The sequence below is a fragment of the Lactuca sativa genome, chromosome 9 (assembly GCF_002870075.4).
Source record: "Lactuca sativa cultivar Salinas chromosome 9, Lsat_Salinas_v11, whole genome shotgun sequence".
Classification (NCBI taxonomy): Eukaryota; Viridiplantae; Streptophyta; class Magnoliopsida; order Asterales; family Asteraceae; genus Lactuca; species Lactuca sativa.
The window spans coordinates 194,202,288-194,214,020 of NC_056631.2; the positions used below are offsets into that span (position 1 = coordinate 194,202,288).

The 11,733-nt window shown below is 34.7% G+C and overlaps 1 protein-coding gene across 1 annotated transcript; it reads right to left on the reverse strand.

Annotated features, from left to right (window-relative positions):
* Window positions 1-9,747: 9,747 nt before the first annotated feature.
* Window positions 9,748-11,284, reverse strand: LOC111904962 (1-aminocyclopropane-1-carboxylate oxidase 3). The gene is made up of 4 exons (XM_023900651.2): window positions 11,111-11,284; window positions 10,777-11,003; window positions 10,361-10,694; window positions 9,748-10,260 (listed from the first exon to the last, which is right to left on the reverse strand). Exons 1-4 carry the CDS (start codon window positions 11,213-11,215, stop codon window positions 9,970-9,972), a joined length of 957 nt encoding a protein of 318 aa, XP_023756419.1. The 5' UTR covers window positions 11,216-11,284; the 3' UTR covers window positions 9,748-9,969.
* Between the last annotated feature and the right edge of the window lie 449 nt (window positions 11,285-11,733).

Here is an 11,733-nt window from a genome sequence, read left to right on the forward strand (position 1 = left end):
TCCAACTTCCTTGGGTACACGACACCCAACATTCCCAGCCTGTGAATATGTAGCTTCATGTCCAAGACGTGAGCACATACAAACTTTCCATCTTCATGTTTGCTTGCCAATAGGGCTTGAGTGACCTTGAACTTTTCAAAATAAAATATTAAGTCTAGGACCCAACACAATATTTTACAACTCGGAAGAGGGATGTCGTAATCCAATTGAAAAATATTTGAAGATAGGTAAATGACGATTTATCAATTTCCACCATGAAAAACGAAATTGATTATTAAGTTTTAAATGAATTGAAATTCCTAGATCTTTTGAGATTCATTGAACTTTTCAATGGCATGTTTAATCTTGATTGTGACCTTCAAGTTTGTGACTATGATGTCGAGGATCACAAACAATCATAGGCGGATCCAAGGGGATCTCGGGGTAGCCCGGGATACCCATAAAAAAAATTTCGGTAGTGTAATTTTTGTTTATGGATTCTTCAAATTTTTTTCGGTATAATGTATATATATATATATATATATATATATATATATATATATATATATATGTATGTATGTATGTATGTATGTATCCCTTCAATTATAAACACAAACAAATAGTAGAGCTACTGGTTAAAGCATTGCCTTTTCAATGTAAAGCTCTCAAGTTCAATTCTTGCTCCTTACATATTCTTTGTTTATTTTTGTTTTATAGCTATTCTATCCCACATCGCCAATCATATGTAAACTCAACCATTTTTGTCTATTATATAAGCTTGTTATCCTCATACTAAATTTGATATCTACTTTGAATCCCACATTGATTCAAATATCAAAATATACCTCAACTTCATGTTTATATAACAAGAGTTCAGGTTAGTTAAGGATTCAATTAAGGTTTGGGTTTAAAACCGAAATTAAATCGGGGAAACCCAAGTACCCCGGAAAAAATATTGGGTTACCCTAAAAATAAAATTGGGATACCCCTTTACTTTGATCTTGGCTCCGCCACTACAAACAATGTGTGAAGAACCATGCAAATTAGCTTGGTACACTTAATGTTACAGATCACCTAATCAATGTGTCGGTTAACCACACACACCCCATTGATCTATGATTAACATCAAGCTACCCTTTGCCATGCACTGTCAATCTTAGATTAGTGTGTCGGTTAACCACACACGCTCCACTAACGACTTAACAATGTGCAAAGTGCAATTTCATGGGCTAGCACCATATTCACATTTTTCCTAAGTAACTAACATTGGAAATTTATAAGTGTTTAGTTACTTGGAATTTTCATTATACTTTTAATGAGAATTATTGTCCTATCTTACCCATTCGTGAATGAGGTCTACTAACGGTAAGACCGACTTTTTACATATACATATAATATGTTTAACTTTTAATAATATAATAGTATAATGGTGTATTTTAAACTTTTAAAATACTAAGTGGTTTAATCTATTAATTAAACTATACTCTTAATTTAATTAAACTTATACCATGTCATTATGGAATTATTAATCCTCTTTTAATTAAACACTTTAATTAATTATTAATAAAGTCCATAAAGATGTAATATGAATTATTCAAAACATCAAGATGCTAAAAAAAATTAAAACTATTTAATTTATTATTAAGTTATGAACCCATGAGTTACACTTTTAAAAACTTTTCAAATAACTTTAGTCTTAGAATTCAATGTCTCATAGAAACAACTTTTCAAATTCTAAAACTTGAGGGAAAGTTTTATAACTCTTGAAAACTTTTAGAATTCCATAAAAGAGACTTTCCAAGTTCCATAACTTGAGGGCAAGTTATGAAACTCTTCAAAGCCATTTATAACAAATTTTGTAACCTTTGAAGACTCTTGGAATTCATAACTTAAAGAGTTAATGAATGAGACTTTTCACATCCATAACTTATGGAAGTTTCAAAACTCTTAAGATCATAACTTTTAAAAAAGACTTTTGAGTTCCAAAATTTTATGAAAAAATTTGTAACTCCTTAAAAACATTTAGATCAAACTTTTAAAATAAATAAAATAATCATATCATTCTATCTTTTAATAAATTGACCTAATTCAACTTTTGTAGTAAAATGATTCAAATTTTACAAATAAGTAGTATTTCATAAAATCAAGTAATTATCTTAAAATTTGACAAACTTCATGTTTTTTTTCAATCTTGAAAATCAAACATTTGCATCAATATAACATAAAACAACCCATGACTCTAATACCACTGTTGGGTTTTAGTATACTACAACATCCTATGGTGCACATACAACCCTAAATGCTTTGGATATAATTTTTCTCTAATTATACATTCAATATTGTTTCCAAAGCATTAAGCCTACAACAAGCACAAAATTGACATAAACGACATAAAATACTAGTTAGGAGTTTACCTCTTTATGTAGCTTGTAGAACTTGTTGTATTCGGTCTTTAAGAACTTAGCACCCCAAGTGTGATGCCTCAAACGGTTCACAATACACCTAGGACAAATGAGAACTTGACTGAGATGTTGCTAGCTCCAAGATCGGCTCTAATGAACTCTAAGAACTCTAATGGTAGATTTTGGGTGCTAAGGGAGTCCTTTTATAGTGTGGCAAAGTCTAGGGTTACATCCATGCAAACCCTAATGCCCATGACCTTTCATATTACTTAGGCTCCATGGGTTAAACCTCCATGGACTACCATATTGGTTTATCGCATCCTAAATAACAATTTGCCCACCCTATAAGAATCATTTATTTACAAAATCAACCCACATATATTTAATTAGTCTCTTTTGATCACATAATTAATTCCAAATTAATTCTTTATCAATTATAATTAAATAATATGATTTCATATTCATATATTAGAACTTATAATATATTAATAAATCATAAGTAACCGCTTACTCAAGTATCCATCCTATCAAATTGTCCTAGTTATATGCAACCTGATATGGACCATGCTACTCTCGGGTCAAGTACATACCAATTATGGTTATAGGCTTAGACACCTAATCCAACACTTTCCACCATCAGATGCATAAAAGAATCCCAATAATATCTTCTAACTACATCACGAATACAATGATATGCCACAACCACTATTTAATTCTTCGACTACAAGGTCTTACTGTACAATGGTTGGACTCAAACAAGAGCTATGCAATAAAGTTAAACCTAACCATCTAAAATTATCTAATCCCAGCAACATGTAGCCTAACGTATTCGCTTAATAGTTAGTCGATATTATTGGAGGTCCCTAAAAGCATAAATCAAGCACAATTCAGGTATAGAGTAGTCTAAACCAAGGCTTCACTTAAATAATGTCATTCTATCAAACAATTTGAAATCCATACTAGAATGTAGTTCCAAAAGCTCAATCAACATGCATATAAAGGCATCTCTGGTAACGTTCCATCATGCAAATCCTGAGCATATCCTTATTCCTAATCTAGTAAGCAATTCTCACATATTAATACCAAATCAGTAAGCATATCACATGTATGGGTATTTTGGGAAAACTTTTTTGAGCTTGGTTAATTATACGCATCAAACCCCTTTTTCTTAAAAAACCTTTTTAGGAAATCAATTTCTTTTAAAAGATTTAGAAATCCTTAGTTTAAGCTCAGACACACCCGAGAGTGTGCTCGAATCCCTCAAACCAAGGTGCTGATACCAGCTTGAAACGCCCCAAAATTCCCGAGTAAAAATTTCATTTTAAAATAATTAAATCTCTTCTTTCATTACCCCAAAAGACAATCTTAATAAAAGTGTTCTCCAAAATATCATAGTAAAATCAAAAATAGTCGATGCATAATAAATCTCCAGGGAATGTAGTGCGATCAAGTCGGGCCCTTCATTTGAAAACAGAAGTACTTGAAACCATAAACATAAACTGTGAATACAAAGCTTAGTGAGTTCCCCAAAATACCATATACCATGCATACATAAAAGTTTAAACATAACTAGTCTATTTCACCCACATTGGTCTCTTTCAAACGGTACTAGGTCTATTTCACCCCCCCCCCCCCCCCCCCTTCGGTCTCTTTCAACCGAGACAGGGTCTGGTTCACCACCTTCAGTCTCTTTCAACCGATACTAGGTTTATTTCACCCCCTTCGATCTCTTTCAACCGGTACGAGGTCTATTTCACCTCTTTTGATCCCTTTCAACCGGTATCAGATCTATTTCACCCCTATAGCTAAGCATAAAATCATATCAGCAAGAGTCACAAAGACAACAAGCACGTATAGGCATATCAGTAAGTGTCACAAAGATAACTATCATCCTACAAACGTAATTCGTTGGGCCAAAATTGGTGCCTCCGATCTACGAGTACATTGAAGGAACTCACGTATTAAATGATGATTAACTGCAACTACTACTACTGTTTTGAACACATATTCTATCAACCACCTATACAACCATATAAAGTACAGCCTTAGCTTTTTTTCAGAGACTAGGGGTTCACAAAAAGTCAACATAAGACAAAGTTCATAGTCAACGGTCAATATTGACTCACCATGTTGTACCCATCCTTGGCCACGTCGCGGTCCCTAGAGGACAAAACAAACGACCTGACCCCAGCCGCCTCAATGTGGTGACCTAACGCCATGCCGTGGTAACTGGGTTCTAAACAACTTAATTGATTAAGTTGTTTTCCTCAACCCCTTGAGCTTCAAGGCTCACATCTAACTCAAAACATGATCTAGAAGGATAATGTTTTTAACTTTACCTATTAGGACCATTCAAAGAAGTCCAAAACTCAAACCTGAGGTTCCATAAGAGATGAGATTAACCATTAAGCACTTATTCTTTGAAGTCTGAAGTCCATCATTTCCAGAAGTGTTTCTAACACTAAAACCAACATGAAAGTTGGTGCTTTATAGACATGCATGTCCAATGCATGTCTTGAAACCATACTAGGTCAAAATGAGAGTTTATGACCTAAATCTCTTACATTACTTCAAAGTACAACCATCCAAAACTTAATTATAGACAAAAACATACCAATTAACCTAGATCTATATGGTAAACATCATCAAGATGAAAGCTTGAGAACTAACAAATGATCCAGAAGATGCTCATAATGAGTAGAGATGAGTAGCTTACTTGATCTATGCACAAAAGCTCATTCTTCTTCCTTTAAAGGCTATAAAAACACACAAAATAAGTCAATAGCTTCAAAGTGGGATAGGGTTTAGGTTTCCGGGTGCTGGAGGTTAATAACAGGTGATACCCTAGCTACTACTTCCTTTAAATAGGGGTGCAACGGTTTAGACCTCCAGATGGCTGCCACACCGTGGTGGCTTAAGTGAGTTTGTGACCAATATCCGCTTGCTACGTCGTGGTTGTTCCTCCACCGCGTCATGGCAAACCCCAAAACTCACAAAATCAGCTAATAACGTATAACTCAAGAATTCAGGCGTTACAGTTCGACTGTACATATGCACACTTACTACATGTTTATGTATAATATAATCATTCTCTGATATATTTGAATAAATAAAAATGAAAATTTTGGGTTGAAAATAAGGACGTTTCAAGTTGGTATCAAAGCCCTGGTTTAAGTGAACTGGATGAACATTTGTGAGATTGCAGCCTCAAAATAAGGATCTGAGTAACTAATAAATATTTTCATAAAAATAATAATACAAAAATAAAGTGCGTGATGTGTACAGTTAGCCGAAGCTCAGAAAGGGAATTGATTCCCAAAATATCCATATTGTTATATTTGCTGATCTGTGAAATGTTAGAAATAGATGTTAGTATGTAGGCTAGGGATCTTTCCAGAAATTGCTAAATAGAATTGTTTATAATTAAGATGCCTTATAGCTTAGAGATTTGCTTGTTAATTGTTGCTTAGAACCTACATTGATATGAATTAGTTATTTCACAAGTACGTTAGGTTACATGCTCCTAAAATTAAATAGTTTTAGATTGTCTGATTTGGCGTCATTACGCAACGCTCATTTGAGTCTAATCGTCGTAGTGTTAGATCTTTCAGTTAACAGACTGTTTGATTTTAGCGGTATGTAATTATATTCATTCGATAATTACTTAATCTTGGTAGAAGTTCTTCCTCAACTAATAGTAGCATCAAATGGAAGGGAATCTTAAGAAGAGACTCCAGGAAGTTTAATATAAAGAACATCAGTAAATATGCATGCCCAAATGGAGTTTGGGAAAACCAATTGTATGTACTCATGGGATAGATACATATATACATTTAGCGACCATTGTGTGTAGTATTGGAAGTGACTTGGAAACTGCAAGACAATTCTTAGGACAAGTATGAGTAAGTTGCAAAGGTAGTAAAGGCCTATACTACCTAAAGCATAGGACTCGCACTTGGATTAGGAAAAGTCACAAAGTTGCTAAGGCAATAGTAGTTAGGTAGATAGTATGGCTAACATTATAAATTTGTTTCAATTCCGTCATCACCTATGGTATAATGATGTATATAAGATTGATTCTGAGTTCAGGTCCGAAAAGATCAAGTCCAAATAAAGTAGAATTGCATAAGTAAGTAGGGTGAGCAGAACCAAAACCGAAAACACAAAAATCAACAAGAAACGACAAAACTGAAACCAAGAAATCAAAACCGAACCTAAACTGTCGGATTTGGGTATACATTTTTAAAAACCGAAAAATAGGTTTTGCGTTCGGTTTTAGTACCTCAAACCGACCCAACCCGTTGGGTTTGAAACTGAACCAACCCGAGATTATTACATATTTTTCAATGATATTCTATAATTTGACTTTCTATGTCAAAGTTAACATATGTCAAATGCAAAAGGAGGTGGAATTTGATACTAAATTACACCGAATATATGGTATGTGTTGTTTTAGTGTAACCAAGATTATTATTTGGTTGTTTGCTACTTGTTTTTATTCTAAAAACTTGTTAAACTTAGTTGTTTTTAAACTTGGTTGTTGTATACTTTTTAGCAACATACTTTTGATTTTGTGTTGGTGTTGAATTGGTGTTTTTAGTTTCTTTAATATAGGCTGTTGGATTTGTTTCATTTTTTAAGTTATAAAGATTTGTTGAAAAATAGGTTACAACACAAAACCCATCAACCAATGGGTTGAACCAAAAAACCAATGAAATCAATCCAAGAACCCAAAAACCGAAACCTACCAAAAACCAAACCCGACGGGTTCTAAAACCTAGAAACCAAAATACACGGGTTGTGTTCGGTTTTACCCCTAAACCTACCCAACCAGGCATGAAAAACCCAAAATCAATGATATTTTTTTTTTGTTTTAAAAACCATTAGTTCCATACATCAAATGTCTCAAAGTCAACCACAATACAAAATGTCAAAAAATCAAAGTACAAAAAGCCATAAAGTGCAGAATCATAAGGGTGATGTCGTCCCATCATGTCAGGCCCTTCCTTTTTGTACCGAAAGTACTTGAGATCATAAACATAAACTATAAGAATAAAGGTTAGTGAGTTCCCCAAAGTAGCATATACCAAACGTACAATTAGGTGTATCCTTGGGGTATATTCTAACCTAACATACAATCATGGGCCCAACCCTGGGGTTTTTTTTCAACCCATCATATACTCATGGGCCCGACCCTAGGGCCAAACCTGAGGTTTGTTTCAACCCAATCATACAATAATGGGTCTAGCCCTGGGGCCTAACCTAGGGGTTTATTTTAACCCAATCATACAAACATGTAAGAGTCACAAAGACGGCTAGCATCCTACACACACAATTTAGTGGGCCAACATTGGTGTCTTCGACCCACAAGCATAGTGAGAAGGATCACATCTAATTAAAGATAACCGAATCACACACTCGAGTTGTTGCTACCACGACTCTTGATACTCATCATAACCCAAAGTCAACCTTAATTAATAATCGGGGTTTTAACCCATAATCAATGGTCCAAATCATCTTTTATCTTACTAAGGACAAAAGACCATTTTTCCCTTCCCATACATGACTTACCTATACAAGGCTTAAAACCCCTAATGATCTAAGGCCCAAAAAAAGCCCAATTGGGTTTCTAGGAGTATGCCATGCCTACTCCCCATTACTCTATGCGTACTGTGAGTTTTCAGAAGGGTTACGGGGCAAAAGCCCACTACGTCATGCATACTCAAGGGTTATGCCCGACGTAACAACCTGAAGTCCAAAGATTTAACTAGTGGTCTTAATGCTTGAAGGTCTAACATCCAAACTTTAGATCTAACCCTAATGAACATATAAAATCATAAAGTTGCAACCTTTATGCCTTTGCATGGCTACAAGGAGTCCAAATTCGACCCTAAGTCTTATTCATGACCCAAAAGCTTAATAGATCTAGCATGGGTGAATAGGTTAAGGCCAAGGTCCCAGTATTATGAATCAAAAAGCTCTAAAATGAAGAGGTGGTGGTGTTGTAGGTAAAGTGATTATCAAAATTAGAACAAGATTTAATAAATGATTTACAAAGAAAACCCTTGATCCTTGCTAGGATCCCTTACACAAAACCTTGAGATGTGATAAAGATAACCTACCTTGTTAATTCTATTAAGTGAAAGGTGGATTATAGAAATGAAAGTATGTAAATGAGTACAAGTATTGCAGTGAGTCTAGTTGTGTATAGTGTCCGAAGTACCTGTGTATTTCTAGTCTAGTCTGAGTAATCATAAGTCCAATATTTCCGGGATCATTTCGAATAAATATGAACACGCTGGTTTGACTTGGTATTCCCGAGTCATCTTCCTGGTAAAAACGTTTCTTTGTTAAGAATGAGTCTTATGTTGACTATTTCTACACATGTGATAAAAAGATAGAAATATATCCGTTATAAATGTTAGCAAATAATAATGATGATAACGGTCAGGATCCTGAGATATGTTCGGGATCATAAGAGTTCTTGAAGATCCGATATCCTGAATAGGATTGAGGATCTTGGCCCTAACAATACTCATAATTTTTTTTTGTTTGTAAGGAGGGTCATTGTTTAGAGATCTTTATATCAGTTTACTTCCTCTAACAAGTTGGAAACTACAAGGAAAGTGTTGTTTGTTAAAAAAAAAATGTTTGATTTGGGTGGTGTTTTGAGGTTGGAAACTAGTTTCTGTTTGGGTTTGAAAAATGTTTTGTTTTGGGATTGGTATGCATTGAGGATATTGATACAAATTTTGAGCCATGGCCCCAAAATGGTAATCTACGGGTGAGTTGAGAGGTTGATCGAACGATGGTCTATAACATGTCGATGTCGTGTTTGCTGAAAGATTTGGTATCAATGATGTAGGTTTTAGTGAATGATTTGATGAAAAGGTGTGTTATTAGATTTTGAAGAACTTTTTCCTTTCTTCTTAGGGTTATGGATTGTTTTGAAGAAGACATGGTAGATAGAAAGTTGAAAGAGTATGAAAAATAATGAGATTGCCTGTAATAAAGTAATAAACTTTTGAGGTTGAGTGTGTATTTATAATGGTTTTAAGAAAATTGTGAACTGTTTTATAAAAAAACTAATGTCTTTTTTTTCAAGAAAAATGGTCAAATGGTCTTTATTTTTAGTCAAAAATTGCAAAAGCCATTTATTCCTTTCCTTCTCTTCACGCTACACCGGCGAGCAATCCTTGGCGAGCCCTCTTGATGCGTGCCAAGAGAGGGTGTTGGCAAGCTTGGCATGCCCGAGGCGTGTCCATAGCGAGCTGCGCTCAGTATCATCTTATTGTCTGTTATTGTGAACTTATACACCTTTTTCTCATGGATAAATATAAGCAAAGGTAAAATGATATTGTAGAAGTAGACAATTGCACACCAGATTTTATTCTTAATAGTTAATAGTACATCTTCAAACTTAAAAAAAAAATATTAAAAATTTGCACATCACCCTTTTGTCACTATGCTATAAATAGTAAGCACACTTTTCTATGGTCGAATTTTATAGATTTCCGACACCCTTAAAAGAAATTAAAAAGAAAAAGTTTATAAACTTCTATTCTTAAAATTCAAACCATGACATCTTCTAAGCTGTTGCAACAGGACCCAAACTCACATTAGCTTCAACTGCTTTCATGGCTTCAAACCTCGGCTCTTTCGCCTGAAACTTCAATCCTGCATACAGTTTCATGTAATCATCAAACACAAACTTTGGGTACGATTGTTCTTTCTCTGCAGTCTCTTCCAACAACGCCGGTGCCGGAAATATCACAGCATCATTCCCGGGATTATAAAAAGACGCTATCGACATTCTTGTTCCATCTGTTTGAGCAATAACTCTATGCATCACACTCTTATACTTTCCATTAGTAATCACCTGCAATTCAAGAAACCATCGTTCATAATCAGTTACCCACCATGGATTTGATTAATTAAATTTGCTAATTTTGGGAAGGATTATTAGGGTTTTAGGCTACCTCAATTTGGTCACCGAGATTGATGACGATGGAATGACGCATGGGTGGAACATCGATCCATTCGCCGTCTTTGAGAAGCTGAAGACCGCTGACTTTATCGTCTTGGAAGAGTAAAATGATGCCGCCGGCATCGGTGTGGGCTCGGAGACCCTTGATCAACTCCGGCGTCGGGCATGGAGGATAATTACTAACTTTCGTTCCAAAATTTGGACCTTTTGATCCATGAAACGCTTTCTTTAGATAACCTTTCTCTAATCCAAGATTCTCACACAACAAATCCAAAAGCTCTTCTGCTAATTTCTCTAGCTTACCAGCAAAATCCTTCATTAAGTTCCTGCAAATACACGTATCGATTGTATGTTCATATAATGATATGTAGTTAATAACTAAATAATATTTCTTTTTTCTCTTTTTACCTGTATTCTTCTTCAAGATCAGGGATTTCCAAGATGTTTGAAGTGGGAAGATGACGTAAGAAGAAAGTACTCTCCCAATCTATGTCGGTAACTTCTGCCTTCAGACCTTCTAATGCTTTAGCTGCCACCATATCTTTAAACCTCTGCTCCATACATTTCTTGTAATGCTCCTTTGTCATTTTCTCAACTTTATCCAGTAATTCATGAGAAATCCCATGGTTCAACAACTAAACAACCATAAAATACATTAACTGTTAAAACTGAAGTCTCTTTTTAATCAAATCACATGATTCGAATGCATTACATAGATGTTTACCAATTAGCATAAACATACCTCAAAGAATCCCCAGTTTTCACAAGCATCCTTGATCAACTCCATTGTAGCACCTCTCTCTCCACCATTCAAGTTCTCCATGTCGATCAATGGGAAGTTGGCCATTTTTTTCTTTTCTGAACTCTTTCGCTATGTGTTTGTGTGTTTGTGAAGTTGTTTTTGATATTGAATGCAGAAAGTTGGTGGTCTCAATTTATAGGAGATCGAAGGCAATAAAGACAAACTGAGCAATAGCATGTAGCAGGAAACTTCGTGCCACTTTTAAGGGTATACGAGAACTTTGATATGACGTCTAAATTGATTTTATTTTACCATTTTTGCTCTAATTGTAGTTTTATAAAGAAGTTTGGAATCCATATGGATGTTGAAAAGTACCCGTTACACACGAAGTCAAAATATGGTCTTTCGTATATAGTTTTCAAGTCATGTGTAGGAATATTAAGGACCCACTTCGGCAGCTAGATAGTAAATTAAGGCTGCTATATATGAGGCATATTTTTTTTTATATAGATTGCAAGGAAAGCGATATAAGAAATTTCCTCCTTCGTGCTTGCTAGTATATGGTTAACTTTGTGATGGCTATTATGTCATTCTAGGGTATATGAGAACTTTAGCTGGTTTAG